Consider the following 26,986-nt stretch of genomic DNA (forward strand, 5'->3'; position numbering starts at 1 on the left):
TTTGAAATCCGGGCTGGCTGAGGAATGAGTGCAAGCCACGGTGGAGCTTCCCTCCTCCTCCCCCTTGCCGCCCCCTGGCTGGCTGTGGTGGGGGTGGGAGGATGTATACACATGAGGAGATCCTCAAACGAGAGGCCGGCCACCCCGTGCACACCTTTGCTGCACTTTGAACGAGCTCAGCCTATCGCTTGAGGAGGGTCTCCCAGCACCTGTGCACCCTCCTCACTCCACCACAGCCAGCCAAGCGGTCATAGGAGGAGGAGGAGGGAAGCTTCTGCTGCTGCTTGCACTCATTCCTCAGCCAGCCTGGATTTCCAAAAAGAAAAAATAAAAGGTGTAGCGAAGAGCCCCAAGGAGACCTTGCTGGCTTGCCCCAGTCTTGGCTTTCCGAGAGAGGGGAGAGAGAGGGAAAGATAGGGAGAGGGGGGAGAGAGATACAGAGAGAGATATATAAAGAGAAGTGGGAGAGGGAGGGAGATAGAGGGGGAGAGAGACAGATAACAGAAAGGGGAAGAGAGGCAGAAAGGGGAAGAGAGATACAGAGGGAGGGGAGAGGGGGAGAGAGAGATAGAGTGGGGAAGAGAGAAGGGTTTTGTGGCTGGGTAGGCCTGGCTAAGAGGTCATTTGGGACCTTTTAACTTGTTCTCTGGGTGTACAAAATGCAATGATCTGATAAGTCTAAATTGTCCTGCATTACTTTATATTGCATTAGAAATCATTCTGGGAACTAAAACCTAAGTATCATCAAACACTTTCTTAACTACAGGTAGTCCTCAACTTACAACCACAGTTGAGTCTAAAATTTATGTTGCTAAATGAGAAATTTGTTGTGTGAGTTTTGCCCCATTTTACAACTTTTCTTGCCACATTTGTTAAGCAAATCACTATAGTTAAATCAGTAATACGCCTGCTAAGTGAAGCTGGTATCCCCATTAACTTTGCTTGTCAGAAGGTTGAAAAAGGTAATCATATGACTCTAGGACACTGCAACCGTCATAAATGTGAGTTGGTTGTCAAGCATCTGAATGTAAATCACATGACCATGGGAATGCTGCAACAGTCATAAGCATGAAAAATGGTCATAAGTGTCATTGTAACTTTGAATGGTCATTAAGCAAACTATTGTAAGTCAAAGACTACCTGTAGTTTAAATATCATTTTAAAATAAAATATTAGGATATATTGGATTATTCTTAGTTTTGAAGGCCATGACAACATTGGGCTTTTTTTTTATTTTTCTCCCCCCCCCCTCCTGTTTATATTGGTAAAATCATACTTCAAGTGTTTCAATGATAGACTGAAAATAATTTGGGCAAAGCCCCTACTATCTACCCTAGCCCACACCAGTGAACCCTCTCTGGAACTGAACAATTGCTTTCATAGCCTCTCCCTGGAAGAAAATATGCAGAGACACAACTGAGCATTCCTATGACAGGAAGAAAAGTATCCCAGACTTCCCTAGGAAAAAAAGGCAATGATTGGTGATTGGAGATTCAATTATTTGGGGAACAGAAACAATAGTCTGCAGACCGGACAGTCAATCTAGGGAGGTATATTGTTTCCCTGGAATAAAAATCAAAGATGTAAATGAGAACCTTACTAAAATAAACAATTCCATGGCCCCTCTCTTCTACTACATGTGGGGACCAATGACACAATGAATCTAAAAACAATATGATATTACAAACAGAGAAAAAAATTAAAGAATTAGCTCAAGTGGTGTTTTCATCTATACTTCAAAAGCTAACATCCAATGAGGGAGCAAAGGATTTAAAAAATGAACCACTGGCTTAAAAACTGGTGTCATCAAGAAAACTTCAGTTTCCTAAACCATGGTCTGCATTACCTACATGAAGAGCTGCTGGCAAGGAATGGGGTCAACTCCACAAGAACTAGAAATAATATATTCAAAAAATGACTGGCTCATATTATCCAATCGGCTTTAAACTAAAACTGAAGAAGAGGGAAATCTTTAAGACCTGTAGAACCTAATTGCAGACAAAAACCACTAAATAACTAATCATGTAAGGAAGTAGGATGTAAAGAGAAAGAAGAGGAAGAAAAGAAGAAAAACACATGAAGTAGAGAGAGATGAAAAGGATGGAAAATCCAGGTACAAAGTTGGAGATATAAGAAACATACCCAAGACCCATAAACGATTCAAATGCCTATACATGAATGCTCAAAAGTTTAGGGAACAAACAGGGTGAATTGGAAGTACTAGTACATGAAGATAAACATGATATATTTGCCCTTACTGAAACATGGTGAGTTGAAACTCAAGACTGGAATGTACTGATGAAAGGATACAAACTATTCAAAAGAAATAGACCTAACAAAAGAGGATGTGGAGTTGCAATATATTTAAAGATTACTACATCTCTACAGATATCCACAAACCAAGGATGAAAATGTCCTAGAATATGGGTCAATATAAAATTTTAAAAAAGAATGACATTGCTATAGGTGTATACTACAGCCCACCCAACCAAATAGAAGAAATAGATGAACTTTTTGCTAAATAGTTAACAAATGTATGTAGGAAATATACCACAGTAATAATGGAAGACTTTAACTACCCTGATATCCACTGGAAGACAAACTCTGCAGCAAGTGGGAGATCAAACGGTTACGTAACCAAACTAGCTGATAACTTTTTCATCCAAAAGGTAAAAGAAGAAACTAAAGGAAAATCTATACTCGACTTAGTTCTTACTAAACAATAGAGGGAGTTAAAGTTGCCGGAACTTTGGGCAAGAGTGACCATGTCATAATGAAATTCAATATAATGCAGAAAAAAACAATAGAACATAATCCAGCCAATGTCTTAAACTTCAACAGAACTTATTTTAATGAACTCAGAGCCTAAGAAAAATTCCATGAATAAAATTTCCTAAAGACAAAAACAACTCAAGTAGCATGGGAAAAGCACAGTCTACCACAATACCACTGAAAAACATGGTGATGGTTTCCGCAGCCCCATCCAGTAAGACCCCGTGTGGCCACTGGCCCCCTTCTTCCGGCACAGCACAGCCACAGAGCAGGACCAGCACAGCCCCTATAGTCCAACCTACCAAAAACATAACTGTAAAAGACAGACCAGAAATAAAAATAAGCAAGAAAATGATTAGAAGATACCTATCTGAGCTTAATGAATATAAATCACCAAGACCTGGTGGATTACATCTCAGAGTTCTGAAGGGAAGAACTAGCAAAGAATCTGTTACCTCCGAACCATATCTTTCAAAAATCCTGGAACACCGGGGAGTTACCTGAGGATTAGAAAAGAGCTGTATGTTTCTCATCTTCAAAAAAGTGTGTGGGGGGGGAAACAGATCCAGAAAATTACAGATCAATCAACTTAACATAAACACCTGGGAATATACTCATATACACACCCTAACATAATAATAAAACAGACCTGCAAACATCTAGAAACAAAAGTTATAACTAAAAGCCACGATGGGTTTGTTAAAAATAGATCATGCCAAACCAATCTTACTTCATTCTTTGACAAAGTGACTAAATTAGTAGATCAGTGAAATGCTGAGTATACAGCAAGGCATTCAACAAAGTATACCAGAAGCTATTCCTTGGTAAGCTAGAAAAATGTGGGATAGACAGCATCATCATCAGATGGATTTGTAACTGGCTGACAAACTATGCAACAAGTAATCTGTAAATGATGCTACATCTACCTGGAGGGAAGGAAGCAATGGGGTACCACAAGGTTCCATTTTAGGCCCAGTACTCTTCAATGTCATCATAAATGCCTTAGATGAGGGAATAGAAGGGAAACTCATCAAATTTGCAGATGACATTAATTTGGCAGGAATAGTCAACACCCCAGAAGACAAGCTCAGGATCCAAAAAGATCTTCATAGACTTAAGCAATGGACTCTATCCCACAAAATGAAATTTAATATGGAGAAAAGTAAGGTTTTACAGGTAGACAGGAAAAATCAAAGGTACAAGTGCAGATTAGATGAAACCTGCCTCCAAAACAGTTAACTGTGAAAGGGACCTTGGAGTCCTAGGCTTAAATATGAGCCAACAGTGCAGCAGTAGTCTAACAAGCTAATACAGGTGAAACTCGAAAAATTAGAATATCATGCAATTTCAGTAATGCAACTTAAAAGGTGAACCTAATATATGAGATCATTACATGCAAAGCAAGATAGTTCAAGCCGTGATGTGTCATAATTGAAATAATTATGGCTTACAGCTCATGAAAACCCCAAATCCACAATCTCAGAAAATTAGAATATTGTGAAAAGGTTCAATATTCTAGGCTCAAAGTGTCCCACTCTAATCAGATACTTAAGCCATAACACCTGCAAAGGGTTCCTGCGCCTTTAAATGGTCTCTCAGTCTGGTTCAGTAGGAATCACAATCATGGGAAAGACTGCTGACCTGACAGTTGTGCAGAAAACCATCATTGACACCCTCCATAACGGTGATCAATGTCAAGTTCTGTTGCAGTGTCTAGCATGTTGCCAATTATACCTGCCCATTTATTGTTAGACAAGGTCTTCCATCCCAATTTTGTGATTAAGTGTCATGGGGTAACTTATTTGATCAAGCTTGACCTATCCAATGCATGGCAGCACCATCACAGCCAGTATTAACATTTGTAGAATCTCCTCCAATTTCCCTCAAACTTTTGTCAATGCCTTTCTTCTTCATGAAATAAACAAAATAATGTTTAACAAAAAGAGAGAGATAGCTGAACCCATAAAATGAAACAAAAATTATGATATTTATGTAGTTACTTACCAAACACATCTAAATTATATGAAAGTAACCAAAATATCTTTACAATCCCCAAGGCATGTCACAACTTTTGAGTACCCCTAATGTTTGGAAATTGAAGACCTCGAAGGTCTCTTCCAGCTCTATTTGGATTGATTGATTGATTGAATATTCTTAAATTAGCACTTATATCTGAATTGTATTGCATTGACTGCTAAATAACTTTTTAAACAGGTGTGCTATATCTTGTGCTGAAAATGCTGCAAGTTAATGAGCAATGCAACATCAAATACAAGAATAATAACAATCAGCACCACGGGACTTCCGGTTTGAGCTTCTTCAGCAACAGACTGAAGCCTCGTCTCTGCGAGGTTTCGATCCGTGCTCGCCACTGGAGCGCCCCGAGCCAGCTGGTTTTGGGGCTAAGCCACCCTGTAGAGGTGGTGAAGAAGGGGGAGACTGACTGCAGGGTTGTGGAGAGCCGCATCTCTCCTCCCCAGCTGGCCATTACTCCCTTTCCCAAAGGCGGTTGTAGCAGTGGTCAGAAATGGCCACCACAAAGAAAAACTCGACTGGAAAAGAATGTGCAGGAGGAGTATAAGAAGAGAACGTTTTGGTTGATCGGGTCAAACAGCAAAAACAACAAATAAGGTACCCTGGAATTGAAACTATTAAAAAAAACAATAACATTGTTCCCTAAGACGATTTCTAAGCTGCGAAGGAGAGAGAAAAGGGAAAAGATTTGGTTTTTTTCCCCTCCTTTTCCTATACTGACAGCGAAGGGACTTAAGCAAGAAATTGGAAAAAAATCCACTTTGACATTAATAGGCATTTAATGCTGAAAATAAAAAGTCAAAGGGATAATAAAGATTCCTGGATAATCAAAAGCTTTTGAAAACAGGAAAGGAGAGAAAAAGAATAAAAGGGCAGGATCTGGAAGGGAGGAGACTGCCTGGAATTAAAAAGAACTTACAGCAAAATCTCAACAAGACTTCCAAAAGATACATTTTAACTGAAACATCACAACAAAAACCCTAGGAAGAGAAAGTGGAAAAAGAAATAAAAAGAAACAGCTTGGGACTATTTGGATTACTTGATGATCTCTGGATTTTTGGTTATTGTATTTGAATGACTAAAATCAATTGGGTGGTTGTTTAAAACTGTTTAAAATGGCTCCACTTTTAGAAGAACTGAAAATGGAACTTAAAAAGTACAAAGAAAATGCACAAGAAGGGAGAGATTCTTTTGGCTTCATATTTCAGTTCTTAGAAATGGAGATTTGGAACTATGAGAAACAACAAGAAATGCCTGCAGAACAAGAAGATTGGGACAAAGAAGAAGCCATCTTTAATGAACAAGTAATCTTAGGTGGGGAGGGAAGGAAAGAGGGGAAAGAGAATGGAAAGTTTAAGATTGGGAACCCCCCCCCAAAATAGAGTGAAAAATAAGTATAAAATCAGAAAGCAACAGAAGAGGGAAATGCAGAAGAGAGAATTAGAAGTAGAGAGACAAGGGGGTAAAAGGGGAGCGAGAAGATGAGAGGGAAGAAAGAAAGGAAAAGAAGTTATAAAGGACAGAAACAAAATATAGAGAAACAGGGCCTATTTAGAGATAATGGGTGAAAATTTAATGGAAAAAATGATTCTGCAAAGGTACATAAGATAGTATTGTTATATTAGAAATAGAAATAATTTTAGAAAATATGCAACAATGTATGATTAAAATGTTTGATAAAATAGCTATTGTAATTCAGTGGAATGCTTGTCAATAAATAAATGTAACAAAATGAATATTTAATGATTTACAAAATGTGAAGAGAAATAAGGGAAAACTTAATTATGGAGATTATACGTGTCTTTAAGGAAGTATGATATTTAATTGAAAAGAAATGTTAAAGTTGTTAAGATTTTAATGATTATTAATGATAGAACTGAACTGGAATGGAATGAGGGTTTATAATTACATGTATTTATAATTCTTTTTTTTAAAGAATATAGTGTGTATTATAAGAATGTACCAAGCAGAATTTGATTGGAAGTTATGCATTATGTATTATATTGAAGGTCATAACCTTAAGGTATATATTGAAGTTTAAATAAGAGTTGAATGGATGTAATTAAAAGATATAAAGGTGTCATACTCCAGTTAGTAACTACAGGAGAAAACTTGTTTAATGAGAAAAGATAATATGAAATTGAAACAGAACAGACAAAAGTATAAATATAATGATTTGAATTGAAATGAGATAATCAAAATAAAATTGAGAAAATTAAAAGAGGGGAAAAACTATATAGAAAATTTAGAATAGTATAAGATATGGAATAGAACATAAACAGGAACATGAAATTGCGTTTTGTGTCTGTATAAAGAAGTTCAACCCAGGACCATGCTATTTTCAAAAAAGATGTTTTACTTATATTTTGTATGTGTAAAAACCCAAATAAAACTTTATTTAAAAAAAACAACAACAATCAGCACCACTAATCAGAGGAGGCTAAATTAAAATAGAGGATCAGCACTTAACAAGTAGCAGCCCAACTTGAATGGAACCAGTTAACAATCACAGTGACTTCCTTCCATATATTTGTAACTTCCTCATATAAATAGAGTTTAATGTTAAGTTTCATATTTCATGTGAAAATAGTTTATTGGAATTCTATTATTTTGTCTTTATTATTTTTATAAGTTACTCAAGGCAGCACACATACATAAAACTCTTTTTTTGTGTGTGATTATTTTAGATATATTAAGATGTATTAATACATTCAACTTTCATATTGTGCTCAGGCAAAAAGGATGGATAGCTGCAGAAAGAGCTAAACAAGTTGAAGAATTCTGGCAACGGAAGCGAGAAGCCATGCAAAACAAAGCCCGCGCTGAAGGACATATGGTAATCTTCTATAATCTATTAAAATGTAATAACGTTTATGATAAGACAAATATAATTTTTACATCTTAGAATTTTGGTTAAATAGTCCATAAAATATAAATAAAATTGTTTTTATTTTAATACCTTAAAATAAATAAAAAATAAATATTAATTGTCAAACTATTTTATTTCTATTATATCTTCTGCATCTTCCTTTTTATTTTCTTTAATACAGAAGGATTGTAGTTTGCAGTTCATATGGCAATAATAGTCATAAATCCTAACATGTATTTTAAAATGCAGTCGTGTATGTCTGCATGTATGACCTTGGGAAAAATTTCCTAACTTCTGATTAATCCAACTGCATTTTAAATTAATTTTAAAATTTGGGCAAACGAGCATTCTCGCTTTTCCCAATAAGTTCCTTTTAATTAAATCACTTTTCAAATTATATGCTATGACTTAAGGGAGTGATGGATAATTAAAGGAGAAAAAAGAAATCCTCCAATATATATGGATCTTGGCTTTCTTTAATACACCTAAAACAGTTTATTCCAAAGTACATCTGCATAGCTGATGTTATTTTAGTAGTCTACAACCTATTATCTAGCGGTTCTAATTAACATGCTATACTATTTTATGATATAAGTTTTATACATAATAATATAATTATTGGGCTGGTTCATATGAAAACAATAGCTTCCTACTATTATGAACAAATCATGATGAGCTTCTCCCCTATTTTCCTTCTTTTGGATATCAAAATGGAAACCAGAAGTTTCTACTTTTAAATTGGTCATGAAGAACTGTAATTTGCCTGGAATTACATGCAAAATCTTCTACCATTCTTAGTACTTAAAATGATGTCTGTGCTTAGTTTATTTGAAACTTCATTATACTACACTGTATTTTAATTTGGTATTTGTTACCTTTCTCTCCTGATTCCTTCATGAATCAACTTTCTGTTCTCAATTTATTGTAGTTCTACGCTGCTCAAAAAAATAAAGGGAACACAAAAATAAGACATCCTAGATCTGAATGAATGAAATATTCTTCATTATATAGTTGAATGTGCTGACAACAAACTCACACCAAAATTATCAATGGAACTCAAATTTAGCAACCCATGGAGGTCTGGATTTAGAGTTACGCTCAAAATTAAAGTGGGAAAAAACACTACAGGCTGATCCAACTTTGATGTAATGTCCTTCAAACAAGTCAAAATGAGGCTCAGTAGTGTGTGTGGCCTCCACGTGCCTGTATGACCTCCAAAACCTGGGCATGCTCCTGATGAGGTGGCAGATGGTCTGAGGGATCTCCTCCCACACCTAGACTAAAGTATCCCCCAACTCCTGGACAGTCTGTGGTGCAACATGGTGTTGGTGGATGGAGTGAGACATGATGTCCCAAATGTGCTCAATTGGATTCAGGTCTGGGGAACGGGTGGGCCAGTCCATAGCATCAATGCCTTCGTCTTGCAGGAACTGCTGACACACTCCAGCCACATGAGGTCTAGCATTGTCTTGCATTAGGAGGAACCCAGGGCCAACCGCACCAGCATATGGTCTCACAAGGGGTCTGAGGATCTCATCTCGGTACCTAATGGCAGTCAGGCTACCTCTAGCGAGCACATGGAGGACTGTGAGGACTCCTAAAGAAATGCCACCCCACACCATTACTGACTCCATGCTGGAGGATATTGTAGGCAGCAGAATATTCTCCATGGCTTCTCCAGACCCTGTCACGTCTGTCACATGTGCTCAGTGTGAACCTGCTTTCATCTGTGAAGAGCACAGGGCGCCAGTGGCGAATTTGCCAATCTTGGTGTTCTTTGACAAATGCCAAACGGCCTGCACGGTGTTGGGCTGTAAGCATAACCCCCACCTGTGGACGTCAGGCCCCCATACCACCCTCATGGAGTCTGTTTCTGACCATTTGAGCAGCCACATGCACATTTGTGGCCCTCGGGGGGTCATTTTGCAGGGCTCTGGCAGTGCTCCTCCTGTCCCTCCTTGCACAAAGGTTGAGGTAGAGGTCCCGATGCTGGGTTGTTGCCCTCCTACAGCCTCCTCGATGTCTCCTGATGTACTGGCCTGTCTCCTGGTTGCGCCTCCATGCTCGACAGTATGCTGACAGACACAGCATACCTTCTTGCCACAGCTCACATTGATGTGCCATCCTGGATGAGCTGCACTACCTGAGCCACTTGTGTGGGTTGTAGACTCTGTCTCATGCTACCACTAGAGTGATAGCACCACCAGCATTCAAAAGTGAACAAACCATCATCCAAAAAGCATAGGAACTGAGAAGTGGTCTGTGGTCACCAGCTGCAGAACCACTCCTTTATAGGGGATGTCTTGCTAACTGCCTATGCTTTCCACCTGTTGTCTATTCCATTTGCACAACAGCATGTGAAATTGATTGTCAATCAGTGTTGCCACCTAAATGGACAGTTTGATTTCACAGAAGTGTGATTGACTTGGAGTTACATTGTGTTGTTTAAGTGTTCCCTTTATTTTTTTGAGCAGTGTATATAATGCCCAATATAGAAACAGACAAAACATGACAGTGGGTTAGATGGTTCACAGTTTTTAATTTAATTTGTTACACTTCAGTATTTAAATGAAAAACTTCAAAACCCTTTCCTTCTATTTTTCTCCTTCATCAAGGGCATTTTGTTTACTACCACAATTCCTCTGCAGTACATCCATTGTACTTTATGGACATTTATTCATTCTTTATAATAATTGCTAGCAGTTTTATACTGATTCTGAAGGTCAGGCCCAGCTTTCAGAGGGGAATATAATAAACCAAAAGAGAATATCATTTTCTCTTTTTAGCCAATTTCGGTAGGTGTTATAAATGACTATAAATATGTGAGAAACACTTGGTGGCATATACCATATTTTTTGGAGCATAAGACTCCCCAAAGTATAAGGCACACCTAGCTTTAGAGGAGGAAAACAAGAAAATCTGCCTCTGCCTCCCAGCAATTTGCCTCCTTGCAGCAAATAGCCTATTTCAGTTTCAGTATTATTTCAGCCTGATTAGCACAAGCAGCTGATTGTTGGTTGGATCGGCCTCTCAACAAACAGCTGTTTCCAGCAGCAGGGATTGGCATAACCTATTGCCGCCTCCGCTCACCCCATTTTTGGCCTCCACATCCCATTTTCAGCCTCCACACACCCCATTTTTTACCCATTCTAGGCGGCGGGGATTGGAATGGGCAGAAAATGGGCACATGGAGGCCAAAAACAGGGCGCACGGATGCAGCAATAGGTGATAGCAATCCCTGCAGCCTAAAACAGCTGATCGTCAGGAGGCCAATCCAACCAACAATCAGCTGCTTCTGCTAATCAGGCTGCACTGAAACTGAAACAGGCTGTTTGCTGCAAGGAGGCATATTGCGGGGGGGCAGAGGCCAAAGCGTAGGGGCTGGTGGATGGGCGAGGCTTTGGGAACATTTGCTGTATAAGATACACGCCCTTTTGGGGGTGGAAAAAGTGTGTCTTATACTCCAAAAAAAATGTATGTATATTCTTACATATGCACACATGTCTTTAGAGTACAGTGGGGAAAAATGAACTGATCAACTTTAATAATATAGCCACAATTATCTGAATTTTCATAATTTATTTTATTTTAAGGTAACTTTTTATCCCTTCAACCTAATATGATGAAAATTCTGGCATTATTAGCAGGTTGGAATGAATTACCATCAATTTTACTAAGACTTAGGTTAGTTGTGCATCCACTGTCTATGGAATACAATGAGATTGGCAATCTGTTCTAAAAATTTCCATAAGAAGGGTTTATCAAAATCAGATATTTTGTATTAGTATTTGTATTAATATAAAACATTTTAGAGTGGGACAGAGAAAAGAAGAAAAATGCATAGATGCTTTTTGCTAGCATTCATGTGAACATAGTCCTCTGGGTAATAAGGCTACAATTATGCATTGGGTAAGATTGTACCTTTTTTCTCATTGATAACCCTTGCAGTAAATTATGTTGCATTCAATTAATATAAGAGAACAGGAATAGTCCAACAGTGTCATTGCTGCACTACAACTTAATACCAACATATATAAACAACATTTTTGCTCTGCACTGCATAAAACTCTGTTAAAAAATACTTTTGAAACATGCAGTATTAGGGCTAAAATGGGGTATGAAAAGCTCAAAGCTTGTGAACTTTATCTTCATGATGTTTATATTTAGGGAAAAAAATGATCTAATTACCTTGACTACTGGTAGGAAATGAAGATTCCTTTTATACCCTTTCATCTAAGTGAAAAAATATTTGTTTGATTTGAGTGCTGATCAAAATATTAAAAGATTACAGTTTTATTGCTTTTTACAAAATAGGAAATGGGATGTATCACATGGATCAGAATAATGAATATAATATGAAAAGCAATCTGATTAAATGAGCAATTCAGAAAAAAATTGATAATTTCACTAAATTAAATTATATGTACATTTTATTCAAAACATTTCTAAACTTTACCAATGTATTATCTATAATACTCAATTGCTATGATATGCATTTATGTTATGAATAAGAATTCTAAAAAATTTTGAAATTGTAGTTGGAATATTTTCAATTAGATTTTTTTTTTGAGATAAGCAAATATTAGCATTCAGCAAATATATATCCATTGATTTTACAATTTTAAAGGAAATAACTGGAAGATATACACATGCAAGAAAAAAAGGAAGAAAAGTGATTGTTTAAGAAAGCATTTTCTCTTTAACCTTTTTATTCATTGATAATAATCAAAATGTTGATTGATGTAAGACAAGATAATATGATGGCCCTAGCTGTTATTGAATTTAATACATTAAATGGTGAACAGGACACACTACAAAACCTGACAGCTATCTATGGAGGCAGGTCCATTTCTTCAAGAGGAAGGAAAGCCAGAAACAAGGAGGAAGAGGTACGCTTCCTGCATGTTTTCTGCCTTCATTGCATACATAGAATCCCATTCTCTGCCTCATTTTTTCTGCATGGATATATAATAAAAAAGGCTTCTCTAAGTTTTAGTTAGTATAAACAGACAACTCCTAGAGATGGCCCTTTGACAAATTATTGTATTTGTTACCTAAATTCTGTCACCAGAAAAAAGTAATTTATTTTCTCTTAAAACACAACCAGATTTCATTTCTTTTGATAGTTATTAACCTCATTTCATGATACATCAGTGATGTGTCTGCTGAATTCACTTCTCTTCCAAAGAGACTTGACACATTACTTTACTAGTTTGTGGAATTTGAAAGGATCAGCATTGCTGAAACTTTCCTCAAGCAGAAAGTTCTCTTTTTATTTTCTTTCAGGAATACTTGGCAAGACTGAGGCAAATTAGACTTCAAAACTTTAATGAACGTCAACAAATAAAAGCAAAACTTCGTGGAGAAAAGGCAAGTTATTTTCTTTTTATTTAGAGTAAGTGTAAGCATTTGCAGTGGCTCATGATTTTGTGCTGTTTTGGATTATTTTTAAAACCACGGCATAAGAAATTAATTCAAAGCCCCTGAACCTCTGTGTTTTGTTCTTCTGCTTATTGTGTGAAGTCTGTTGATTCACAAAGAAGAGGGTTTCAGGAGGGAAAAAGACGTGTTCCCATTCACGTGTAGCCTCCCAGGCGTTATATCTGAGGGAATGCAACACTTGAAAAATAGTGGTCCACTTCTGATTTAGATTAATAGTGACATGGATCAACTGTTTATGGAACATGATCAGTATTGAATGCTGTAATCTACACAGCAAACTATCTTACCTGGAGTTTAAACTAAAAAGAGGTGAAATCTCTTCAAAAAGGAGCATAACTCCTTTTGATTTCAGTGATATCTTCATGTAGTATTGTCTTCTCCCAGTCTAATCTGTAGCCTGGGGATTACCTAGTACTTGATCTGCATTCAAGTACTAGTCAAATCAGTACCTGCTTAGTTCTGATGAGATCAGCTTTGCTCATAGAGAAACAAAAACATAGAATTCCATGACTGTATCTTAAAATAACTGCTATTTTCAGGCAGTGTGAATTTTAACCTTCCATGTTGGCAAATAAACCAATTTTCATAAGCTTGGGGAATACAGAGAAAAATATATCTATGTAGGAGGATCTATGACTACATATAAACCCCTTTTCCACACTGTCAAAAGCTTTTAGTGATATTGTAAAAATATTTTAGTTGCTTTCTGATTCAAGAATAGTTTTACATTGTTTCACTGTACATATACTGTATACTTTCACTGTACATATACTGTATACTGTATTTCATATCTGGACAGTTACTGTATTTTCTGCTTTATAAGATGCAGTTTCCCCCCCACCCAAAGAAAAGTGGGTGGAAATGTCTGTGTGTCTTATGGATGGAATATGGTGAATAGCAGCCGGGCCACAGTCCTTTTACAGTGCTGAACCCCACCTCTTCTGCCTCTTTTCCACAGTGCAGGAGTCAATAGGCAGAGCTGGCACATGAGAGGACATCTATCTATGGTCCTTTCAGGCTCCAGTTCAGAATATACTTTTTTCTTATTTTCCTCCTCTAAACCTAGATGCATGTTATGGTCAGGTGTGTCTTATGGAGTGAAACTTGAATCAAAAATAAATTATTTTAGGATTGAGTGAATCCAGCAGTTGGGTGATTCCAGCAGCTAAGTGAAAAAACATTAGTCTCAACATGCATATGAGCTAAATTATTCATTTAGCAATCAGTAGAAGCTGATAGCAAGATGAGTATCAATCAGTGCAAGTAACAATATTTTTATATTGCTGGCCTGCTACATTAGCTATATTCTATTTCTTCATTGAGAAGTGGAAATATATCCAAATACTGTATCCTTGAATTATCTTACAGAGCTGTCACAATTGTAGTTATTATGCTGTGGTTTGGAAATCTGCAAGTAGGATGTTAATATTTGACCTGCCATTTCATTTGTCCATAAAATCTGGGTTGGGGATATTTTTTTAGATATATCTATCCACAGTGGATCCATGTCATATAAAATATATTGTAATATAACCAAAAGAGTTGTGGTCTCTTTAAATAAAGTCATTTTTCTCTCTTTTAAAATAAAAAGAATCTTACTTTGAGTTTGAAATGTAGTTCAGTTATATTGTTACTTTTCTGTAGTTTCAATTGGCATTAAAAAAAACTGATGTTTTTTGAAAAACATTTTTTTCAGAATGAAAACCGTGGTTCTCCTGTCCATGAAATAAATGAAGAAACAGAATTAAGGCGTAAAAAAATTGAAGCACTTAAGGTAATAGTGAAAAATAAAGAAGAAAAATAGCTAAGTTGAATAGTAGAATGCAGTTATATGGATTTTACATGTAGTGCAATACCAGTGCATATTAATAATTTCCAAAAAAGAAAAGGGCCGGAGAGCTTAGATTATTAGTAAACTACAGGTAGTTCTCAATTTACGACTATAATTGAGCCCAGAATTATCATCATAAATAATGATGGTCATTAAGTAGGGGACTAGCACACAGCCCTGTGGAGAGCCAGTGCTGAGAGCAAGAGTAGAGTTAAAATAGCTGCCAATCCTACTGGTTTGGAGTCTGTTAGTAAGAAAATCCCTTATTAGACTCCAATTGAGAATGTGTATACCTATAATAGTGTAATAATATCTTAGTCTATTGTTCCATGCCTCTTTATCATGGAGTGCATATCTTTCCTACTGGGCTAATGATGCTGAGTGGAGCTTCTCATTCCCTTTTTTATTCAGTGGGATCTCATTATATTCCTGCAGTCTGTAACATTTTCTTACCTTAGCCTAAATCTTAGCTTCTTTAAGTTGTCAGTAGCCCTCAACTTTACAATCATTTAGCGACTGTTCAAGTTTCTGATGGCCCTGAAAAAAAGTGATTCAATCGGTCTTCACACTTAAGATTGCCCCAGTTGTAGTCATGTGATAATAGGCTCTTGGGAATTGGTATGTATTTACATGGTTACAGCTTCCTGGGTCACATGATCACCATTTGAAACCTTCGGAGTCAGCTTCAAATAACGAAGTCAATAGAAGTTGAATTTGCTTAATGACTGAGTTGTAGTCTGCCAGTGGCCTGCAAAGCTGGCAGCAGAGTCGGACAGTGGGAAGGACCATGGGCCAGTCTTGGAGTCTGGGGAGGGCTTGGACAAGGGATCTGTGTCCAACACAGAGATGGGGCCAGACCCATCTGAGACTTATGTGCTCACTCCGGAGCCTCCAGAAACTGACATCAGCAAGGCAGAGGAACAAAGGGAGCCTGTTCCCAATGTGCACTTGCGCAGAGCTGCCAGAAGGCAAGAACAGTTAAGACAAAAGGGATGACTCGGGAGTAAGGCTTGGAGATGATTGGCCCCTCCCATAAGATATAAAGGTGGAGCAAAGGGACATGAGCCTTTGCAGGAAGCAACTTTGTTCATTCTGGTGGGTTAAAAATCTGAAGTTCCATGTTGACTTTGTGCTCCATTTGGCCTTGTACAGCTAATTGGCAATTTAGTCGTGGGCAGCATTTCAAGGGAGATAAAGGTGGGTGCTTATCAGCCTTATCCTGAAAGACTGTGGCAAACTTCTGTTGGACTATTCATAAACTGTTTGGGCTCATTATGAGCTGTGAATGCATATAATTCATAATCGTTGAAATAAAAACAAGGTTTTTGGGAACAGTGTATGATTGTTACTGTCTCAGGAAGCTTTGGTCAGAATAGACTATGGCAAAAAGGTTGTAAAAACAGGCATGGCTGCCTGACTTAGCAATGGAAATACTGGTCCAAATTGTCGTCATAAGTCAAGAACTACCTGTACTCAAATCTGCTCTCTTGCCAAGTTCTTAAATTTGTTAGAACTAAGTTTAATTGAGCCATTCTTGGATCTCCAAATATATTAAAATGCCATGTTACATTTGAATGTTAGTTTGCTTCAATTTTTCATTAATTTTAATTTTCTTCCCTGTAGGTTTGGTTTCTTTGGTCCTTAAGGATTGCTTTTAAAACATAGTTTAAGAAAGTCTTTTGGTTTTCTCAATGGAAATCCTCTGCTCATAAGACTATGGAAATGTTAGAACTACTGTCAAGTAATAAATAGATCTGGGAAATTAACCTTCTAACCAATCTAACCCCAATGTCTACTCTTCCAATTTGAGTAATTCAGGGTTTGGGTCAGCCTCCTCCATATCATCCATTGTAACAGTGAAATTTTGTAGAGTGGCAGGCACAAAAAGAGTTTATGAAGAAAGAAAATAGTCTGCATTTATTTACATTTGAAATGTGTCAGATATAAGTGTTTTGTTTTTTCATTCAGCATTAATTTCTAATAAAGGAGGATGCATCTGTAATATTAACCAGCAAGGCACAAAGCCAACAGCTTCTCTAATTCCTTGTTCATCAACAACTATATTTACATATTTGCACATTCTCTAGCCTGTACATACAATACTTTGTTGTTAAAAGTATGCTGCTATATCAGAGATGCGATCTATAATGCTAATAAAGTAAATATACAGCAGAAATAGATTTATTTCACAAGGCCCAAACTCCATGGGTGAGTAGTTAAAACAAGACAGACACCTTGAGAGCAACAATTCTTAATATGCATGAAACTGAGATGTAATAATATGCTTTTGGGAATCTAATAAGTTAAAATTCAATACAAAAGTATTTTAAACAGTTTTATAAATATAAAATATAGAAAATCATGGAAATGAAGTTGGTAATTAATTTCCATAGAATTAGAATAGGGTTTCTTAGTTTAAAAAAAATACTTTTTTGATCACATTCAAGGCACAAGCAAATGCCCGGGCTGCAGTCCTGAAAGAGCAGTTAGAGCGAAAGAGAAAAGACGCATATGAAAGAGAGAGGAAAGCTTGGGAAGAGCATGTAAGAAATGTTAACCTATTGGATGTTTTCTATGTTCTTGCATTTTTTCTTCGAAACTTTAAACTAAGTGTTGCCTTTTAGTGCACTAAGAATGTGTAAATACTACAACGTTCTTAAAACAGAGATTTTGATTTTTTTTCTTTTGTATTTTGAGAATCTGGTCACTGGACCTTCTTGGACAGAAAATTGACTTATTTCATGATCATGTCTGTGACTTGCCCTTTAAGCCTCTCTGAGACATATTTCAGGTGCTTATTCAGATTATTGAATTGATTGTGTTTAGATGACAGAGTAAAGAATTCCTATATCCATAAATGTTTGGTTTAATTTCTGTAATCATCACCTGTCCTCTTCCCAAGTACTTGAATGTGCAGAAAATGTAGATGAAATTGAAGTTGGTTTTTTTGTTTTTCTACTAGATAAAAGACATGAAAAAGAAGTTGTTTCTAGGCAACAATAAACTCGTAATTTCTAGGTGGTTTAACTACAACAAAATGTTTTACCTTCATAACTCAGTTTTCAGTGATTTTAACTATCACGCTTACCTAATGATAAAATGAGGTAGAATTAAAAAACAGAAAAGTATTTTAGTAGTTTAATTATAAAAATGAAAATCAGTAATATGTGGAAAAATATAAAGCTGTTCATTGAAGAAGAAATGAAAGTATTTCTATCTTTACATTTTTGTGTTAATATTTGATTCTTCCTTACTGTCGTGCGTGTGTGTATGTGTGTGTGTGAATTATAATTACAGCTGGTATCCAAAGGGATAAAAAATCCAGTAGGAGCTTCAGAATTAAGTCCTACACATACTAAGCAGGAGGAAAGTTCTCCTACTAGACTAAAGCTCAATTCACCACGAATCATCACAATAACATCAGCTTTGAAGGAAGTGGGTGCAGTAAGTAATATCATTTGCAAATAAGAAGATTTAGAGTTTTGGATAAAAATTTGTTCTGCTATCTCACAATTTCTTATTCTCAATATGGTAAAAATGGATCAAAACAAATTTGAACATATACATAGCATTGATACCACACATGAAATAAACATATATATATATATATATATATATATATATATATATATATATATATATATATATATATATATCTATCTATCTATCTATCTATCTATCTATCTATCTATCTATCTATCTATCTATCTATCTATCTATCTATCTATCTATCTGCAGGCAGTGGTAGGCTTCAATTTTTTTAACAACAGGTTCTCTGCCTAATGACTGGCTGGGTGGACATGGCTGGGTGGTCATGTGACTGGGCATGGCCAACAATGTCACTCACGTGGAGGGGCGCTTAATCTCACCCAGCCTCTCATGACGTAGGATGCTGCAATTATCGTAAGTGTGAAAAATGGGTCATAAGTCACCTTTTTCAGTGCCATTGTAACTTTGAATGGTCACTAAATGAACTGTTGTAAATCAAGGATTACCTGTACAAAAATACAAAAAGCTTCTTTGTTTGCAAAAAGCTGCCCTAAATACCAATCATTAGATTAGAAATGGGGAAATGCACACTGAAGATCAATGAGTCACTATTGTCATGAAAAGTTAAACCATTCTATCTGAATACCTTCCTTTTTCTCAGCAATACCTGCAACCCAGAATTACAAATCAGGCAGACTGCCAGAGCACATTGAGAAATTAAATTAAATTAAAATACAGCCAATTCTTGCTTATAAAGCAGAGAGGTCATTTAAGTTCTCCAGAAAGTGGGCGGGCGTATTTGGGCTACAAAATGCCAAGCTAAAGAGACAAATTAACATTATCTTGAGTAAGCGCTAATCCCATTCTGTCTTTGTTCAGACCTTGCTTCGGGGAATTTTTGCCTATGAATATAGGTATCTCTTTACATCTTAAGTGCTGGCATCTGCTGTGGGCTATTAAGGAAGGTGGAGTCTGCTTTCTCCTTCTAAGAAAACATGTTTCTCAATTTCCAGGGAAATACTTCCTTTTTAATATTTCTCAAAATGTTTCATTCTTCTAGGAGAGGGGTGGTGCTAACTTTCTACAATTGGTGCCATGTTAGTATGCCATATCATCATGAGAACAAACCAGAGGTGGTATTCAGCAGGTTCTGACCAGTTCTGGAGAACCGGTAGCAGAAATTTTGAGTAGTTCAGAGAACCAGCAAATACCACCTCTGCCACGCCCACCAAGCCACACCCACAGAACCGGTAGTAAAAGTTTTTGAATTCCACCACTGAAACAAACTATAACAAATTGGAGGGAGGATCCACTTATCAGTGAGCAGTCATGTGCCTTGGCCACTCTGAAGCAATGCAAGAGACTCCTGTCACAAAGGTGCTTTTCCAAGAGGCAACTGGACTTTCTGGAAACCAAGAACAATTGCCTCTTGAAAAAAGCACCTTTGGCACAACCCTGACCTGGATGACTGAAGAATCCTCATAGACAAGAGACATCTGTTCTCAGTGAACTGACAAATCATTAGATCCATTTGCACCACTGTCCTAAGATAATCATCCAGATTTAAGGAAAAATCACATGCCCTCAGAAAGGCAGTAAAAAGATCAAGACAGAATGCCAAGCTTGTATCCTATCTCTCAGCCATTTCTTCTATGGCTATGCCAACCTTTCTGTAAATAGCTGTTCAATCCCCATGAATAAAAGGGGGGCGGGAACACGGAGAAAGTCTGGTCTGACTGAACCATTAAGGCTGTTACCAGAGGCTGCTTAACCCAGAGGCAGTTTCTGAAAACACTTAAAGCAGCAGGGGTGGCAATTAAGATAAGGATTAGGCTAGAAATACTGGCTGTGTTCCTTGCAGGATTAGCCCTGTAAAGAGAAAAAAATTCTTCCGACAACAGTTCTCCAAACTGCTCAGAAAATTAACATACGGTTCCAGTTATTAGAAGAAATCTTTTCCCACTTTACAGGAGCCCACCACTGTCTGCATGTCCATGAAGACGGATGTTCTGTCACAGTTTGCATGCTTTTTAGAATTCATGACTGTGTCAAATAAGTAGCACAAAATTAATCTTGCTGTATAAATTTAAATTATCATAGCTGAAATCTGGATTATAAGGAATAAGTAATTTTATGTCAACATATTGATAGAATGAAATGACAAAAGACTTTTCCAGTCTCATGACTATCACTTAATGTATTTGACATACATTTTCAATCTGGATTTGTAGGATGAAAACGCAGTACTTGCCCAGGAAGGTTTAGGGGATATTAAACCTGATCTTTCTATACATGTAAGTTTAATTATATTGTTTTGTTCTTACATTTCAATTTTTAAAAAATTCAACTATTATGTTATATAAAATCTCTAATAAAAGGTTTGTTTGTATCCCAAATCATTCTTAAATCTTAACATTCTTAAAATTCTAAATTGTTTTTTCTTTTTATAAACCTCCTCTGTTGCTTTTTTTTGTAGCAACATTTCATTTAGTCTCCACTAAGGAATTAGATGTTATTTTATATACAAAACTTACAGGATTATGATATGAAAAAGTATTTCATAATATCACTGCTTTAGAATCATTAACAGACAAGTTCTTTGAAAACCAAGTCATGTCTATTTTTTAAAAGAATCCATGTCTTTCAGAAAAGTATATTCTCTAACTAATAGTAATTCATATTTTGTCTGCATATATCAACTAGCTCTACAATGCCTATCAAATCAAAGAAAAAAATGATAATTTTGCTTGAGCTATTTAATATTTTTCTCAGAGAGTCTGCTAGTTCTGGGATATTAGTCCATTCCAATCCCCCGTCAACCACCAACTTTCAAGAAGAAACTTGTTTTATAAATAACTTATGGAGAGAGTAACAATATTTTGTCCTCTTTGGGGACAAAGTTTGTTTTTTTGTAAACATTTTTCTGCTTTTTAGAACAAGCGAGAAATACTTCGAAGGCTGAATCAAAATCTTAAAGCACATGAAGATGTGAAAGAGAAAAGGGAGCCTGAAGAAACCTCTGAAGTCCCTGTGACTGGCGAGAATCATCAAGCAGTAATATGTCCAGTTTCAGTTGATCGAAAGAAATGGGAACCAGGGGCACAGCTTGTGGTACCACTAGCACAATTAACAATGGAAGAATCCTTCTCTCTAACAGAAGGTAAATTGCCTTGGTTTTCAAATTGCTTTTGTAGCAACATATAGATATTTATCCTACCACATAACCTAATGATACCTAACATAGATTGTGTATACTTCACTAGATGTATTATGCAAATTGCAATGCGTAGTAGATCAGATGTGAGACAGTATTCAACAGTGAAATTCCTACCACCCAAGAAAGGCAACCACATGATCCAGATTTTTTGCCTTAGTCTAGGGCTCTATTTATTTATTTTATTTAGACTATTGATGGTTCTATTAACCTAATCTCATAAGTATTTATGAGATTAGATTATGAGATTTATCCTAGATTCCTATTTTTGGCAGAGCTCTGTTCTGACTTTTACTCATTTTCTAGTTTGATGCATGGCATTATTAAGAACATGACCTAGTTTTCAAAACAAAAAAGTAAGAACATATCAACACTATGTGTTGTTAGAGCATCCAAAGAAACCTGTGCATACTCGTGAATCATACCATCTGATAGTGATCTAGGATTGTAGTAAACTTTAAATATAACTTACTAGTTAAATCACCTGTTTCTTCACTTAGAACTGGCAGTTTTTCTATTAATCTATTCTGTAGAACCAGCTGTTCAATCTTTCTCTGTGCTTAACTATAATGGAGCTAAGAAAGGAGTTCAGTGTCATGCCTAAGGCAAAGAATCTGGATCACATGCTCTCTGCCTGAAAATAAGGTTGAATGCCTTGTTGCATCAAGCTAGAAAGCATCTTCATAATACATGGTCATTATTTTGTTTACTCTTTAAATTTTGTCCAGAGTCTCACTATTACACAGAGTCTCACTATTACACTAATGTTGAGCATATAAATATTAATAATCTTCATTTTTATTGTTGGAGACTGTTTTTCCCCTATATAACATCTGTTCAATCTCAAGTTGTTTGGATATTTTGTTAAGTTCAGTTAGGTTCTTTTTGGATCGATGAAAAATAGCATATATCCTATCAATAAATACTTTAAAATGATTTACTTGCTTTATTTTCCTAATAAAATCATCTAAAACAAGTTGGAGACGATGGTTTAAGCCAGGGGTAGTCAACCTTTTTATACTTGCCATCCACTTTTGTATCTGTTAGGAATAAAATTTTCTAACTGCCCACCGGTTCCACAGTAATGGTGATTTATAAAGTAGGGGACAAAACCCTACCGCCCACCATAAAAGCTGGAACGTCCACTAGTGGACGGTAGGGACAATTTTGACTACCACTGGTTTAAGCAGTGCCATATTATGAAGTTTAGAAAGTCTTTTGCTATCCTAGTCTTATTCCAGATTTTCTCCCAAGCATAACACTGTTAAAATTATTTTGTTATACTACTGTTACTGTTACATGTTGATACTTCTGATAACAAAAGTATCAACGTGTAACAATAATAGTAGTGTAACAAAATAATATTTATTTATGTATTTATTTTTTTAGTCTCTGTTTTGTTTTTATTTTCCTAATAGGAAAAAGCAAAGGAAAAACAAACAGATGAATAAAAACAAAACAGATACTAAAAAATAAATAAATATTATAAATAAAAAAGAGCAATTTGCCAAAAGTTAGGCAAAGGCAAAGCAGACAAGTTGGCTGGCGGCGGAGGCAGCTAAGTCGGCCCAGGACTTGAGTTGACTGAGGCTTGCTAAGCTTGCTGCATTGGCCTCGGTGAGGGTGGCTGGGCGGCCTGGGAGTCAGGACTCAACCAAGGCTGGTGATGCCTGCAGGTAGGCGACCAGGGGATTGCTTGCCTCCTCACTTACCGATTGACGGTGAAAGGCCAGGCAGCAATGATGTCTGGCCAGGCAACGATGGCTGGGTTTTCTTGGAGTCTCACTCACCCAGGGAGATCAGAATCAGATTAGGCAGGGCCGTGGCAGAAGACAGGCAGCAATGGCTTGATGGCTCGATGGCTGGCTGCAGGAAGCGATGGGCGAAAGAATGCAGGCAGTGATGGCGCGCATGCGAGATTAGGAGTGACTGGGAGGGGTGTGGGGAGGGGAGGGGCCAGCCAGTGATGTGATTTGCCAGTTCTCCAAACTCCACAGAATCGTAACAACCGGTTCAGCCAAACCTGTCCGAACGGTAGAATCCCACCCCTGGTCATATGTTTTTGGTTTTTGGTATTGTCCATGGGGTTTCATGTCAAAGATACTGGAGTGGGTAGCCATTTATTTTTCTGGTGGATCACATTTTGTCAGAACTCTCTGCTATGACCTGTCTGTCTTGGGTGGCCCTGCACAACATAGCTCATTGCTTCATTGAGCTGCACAAGCCCCTTAGCCACGACAAAGCAGTGATCCATGAAGGGGTTCACTTTATTAGTATGTGTGAAAAATAACATCTGTTATGTCATTAAAACTTTTTCTTTCTCATTTATCTAAAAAGATGGAATAATAGTTATTCTTGAGTTCTATAGAATATTTTGCCAGCTAATACTAATCAGTCTTTCTTAAATAACGTTTATTCACATAAATTTAACTCATATTAATTTATACCAAATGAAATTGGCTTGATAGGATTGTTATATTAGAAATACATTTACAGGCCACAACACTGTCACTTTATTCATTTTAAGGATCATTTAAAGTTTAAAAACAATGCGGAGATATTCAGAGATGGCTCTCTCAGCTTTTACTGAATGTACAAACAAAAATATCTTCCCATATATTGTTTTTTAAAGATACATTTTGGCTAACATGTTAAATTTTTCCTACAGCACAAACATTTGGAGAAGTTATTAAATTAGAAGTTGCTGAACCCCAACGAAAAGTTTGGGATAATAGTTCTATTGATTCTGTACTGAAGAAACTTGGGGAAGTTGAATTACAGCTTCAAACTGATCTTATGGATAACTTAAACATTACCAATGGTAAGGCTAAGCTAAAGCTATCATTTGTAGTTTTGAAATCTACATGCTTACATTTTTGAATTTTTCATGAATTGTAGTTAGCAGAACGTTAAACTAATGTATGGTTTTACTTGATTATTAAGAGTAAAACATCTTGCACAAAACCTCTTTGCTTTGGTTCTGAAAATGGCAACTCAGAGTAGGGACCTTTTTTTAAGCTAAAAGCCTTTAGCTAATACAGGGGTTTTCGAGTTTTTTCAAGCCACAAAATCTATTTGTTATTTTAGAAATTCTTGGAATCTGATCAAGAGTGATATAATTTCTAGATGCAAGCCACATCTTTCTACTACAGTATAACTTAGTGACTAAGGGAAAGAAAAACCTTTCTACAAGAAGTTGGTGTGGGAAGACTTGGTTCCCCCCACCATCCCCCGCCACCATTATTTTAGTGCTGCAGATCCCATTGAAATATTTGGGTTCCATGGAACCTAATTTAAAAATCCCACCTTAATATATATTTTATTTCTGGGTCAGGTGATGTTGCAAGATTATCTGGGTCTCATTAATCATGTCAACATGATTAATGTGGATAAGGTGTCATTTAACGTGCTCATAATTCTGGGCTGGATCTGTGTCAGACGCTTGGAGATAGTGGAACTGTGACTACCTGGTTGTGGGAGATGTCAGTCCTTTGCTTCAGGCCTACTGTTCTGGCCTACCCTTAGACCTTCTGTTCTGGCCAACTTTCATAACTCTTGCCTGCGACATAATGTTTGCATATTACCCTATTAGATTGTTTATTATCAATGTTTCTGTTATGTTTCTTATTGTGGATAGTTTTATTGCTGTCCTTGTGTAAGCTCCTGCAAGTCTGTGTGGACAAATAAACAAATTGCATTTACTAAGCCGTTTCCTCAACGTTTCTGGCCTTGCAGACCATCGGGGAGAGGAGGAGAGAGGGGATGGTTCCACTCAAGAAGCCAGCAAGCGTGTGCGCGCAGCTCCATTTGCGCAAGTGCCATGCATGTACATTTGCTGCTCATACAAGTGGAGTTTGCATCAACGTGCTTGTGTGTCCTTGTGTGTGGGCAGGCAGGCATGTGCTCACCCACCATTTCTGCAGCCTAGTTGCAAAAATCTCACAGCCCAGAGATTGAGGACCCTTGTGCTAAGCAGAATGATGCAGAATTCGTAAATACTTGTAAAGATTTTTAGGTGTTTACTTGACATAAAGGTAGTCCTTGACTTATCGCTGCAATTGAGCCCAAAGTTTCTGTTAAGCAATGACAGTAATAAGACAGTTAAGTAATGTTTTGCCTCATTTTACAACTTTCTTGCCATAGTCATTAAATAAATCACTGCAGTTGTTAAGTTAATAACATGGTTGTTGAGTGTATCCGGCATCCCCATTAACTTTGCTTGTCAGAAGATCACAAAAGCTGATCACATGACCATGGACAGAACAACTGCAATAAATACATGCCAGTTGCCAAGCATTCAAATTTTTGTTCCCAATAAATTTTTATTTTTATTTATTTACATACATCATCGGGTGAATAGCGTGGTTCCAGGTCATTTAACATTCCAATCAGAAACATGATCCTAATTTCATATTCATATTATCAATTTTCTTATCTAATTTAATATTATTACATGTACCAGCTTTTGTTATTCCATATTCTCATGCATTGCTTTATATCATTCTCTATATTTTTGATATCATTTTTGTATTATACATATTCTCCTAATAGTCATATTTGCAGAATTTAACAAATTATATCATTCAGGTAATCATTCATATATTCATCTTAGGTTGTATTATCCAATATTTATCCCCTTTTAATGTTAGTTGTGCCACTGTTATATTTTTAGCATAAGTCCGTCTCTAATCTCATTACAGTACATAGGTCATATTTTCCATCTTATATTCATTTAACAGGCTATACATTCTAATAACAATATGTATGTTTTTATCTATTACTATACCTTATATATATCTATATTTCCCCCTCAGATTCCACATGACTTTCTTTCCCCATAATATATTACTTTTACATATATCCCATTAACAATTACATGTCTTAAACAGTAGTCTTATAATGAAAATTCCATATTTATTCCAATTAAAATATTCAACCTTGTATTTCTTCTGGTTAACAATTATCTTTAATACTAGGTCTTGAATTCCCGTTTTTCCCATTTTATCAAAATCAGTCACTATATATCTTAGCTCCTATAATATCTCTTCATGTGGAATCTCTATCCTTCCTCTCTTTAACCATCGTCTCTTGCTTTCCTTTCAGCATTTATTAATGTCTTCTTACTTTGCCTCCCATTTTCTATCATTTTTGACCCTTTCTCTTGCTTATTATAAGGAGCCTCTGGTGCAGTGGTTAGAGTACAGTATTGCAAGCTACTCCTGCAGCCAGCTGCCTACAATTTGGCAGTTCAAATCCCACCAGGCTCAAGGTTGACTCAGCCTTCCATCCTTCCAAGGTGGGTAAAATGAGGACCCAAATTGTTGGGGGCAATATG

General features: G+C 36.6%; 1 protein-coding gene across 11 annotated transcripts in view; it reads left to right on the top strand.

Moving 5' to 3' along the window:
• Positions 1-26,986, top strand: part of NEK1 (NIMA related kinase 1) — a 67,255-nt gene that overhangs the window by 22,806 nt on the left and 17,463 nt on the right. For 5 of the 11 annotated variants that reach the window (XM_026699708.2, XM_026699710.2, XM_087936431.1 and 2 more), the window contains 9 exons: positions 7,540-7,642; positions 12,481-12,564; positions 12,962-13,045; positions 14,814-14,891; positions 17,396-17,491; positions 18,246-18,392; positions 20,669-20,731; positions 21,372-21,597; positions 24,320-24,472. In XM_026699708.2, coding sequence (XP_026555493.2) covers positions 7,540-7,642; positions 12,481-12,564; positions 12,962-13,045; positions 14,814-14,891; positions 17,396-17,491; positions 18,246-18,392; positions 20,669-20,731; positions 21,372-21,597; positions 24,320-24,472 — 1,034 coding nt within the window. The remainder of the gene's footprint in view (positions 1-7,539; positions 7,643-12,480; positions 12,565-12,961; positions 13,046-14,813; positions 14,892-17,395; positions 17,492-18,245; positions 18,393-20,668; positions 20,732-21,371; positions 21,598-24,319; positions 24,473-26,986) is intronic. The other 6 variants (XM_026699711.2, XM_087936434.1, XM_087936433.1 and 3 more) reach the window with 3 other exon arrangements.

Source organism: Pseudonaja textilis, chromosome 6 (assembly GCF_049901715.1).
Source record: "Pseudonaja textilis isolate UNSWEBS1 chromosome 6, rPseTex1.2, whole genome shotgun sequence".
Classification (NCBI taxonomy): Eukaryota; Metazoa; Chordata; class Lepidosauria; order Squamata; family Elapidae; genus Pseudonaja; species Pseudonaja textilis.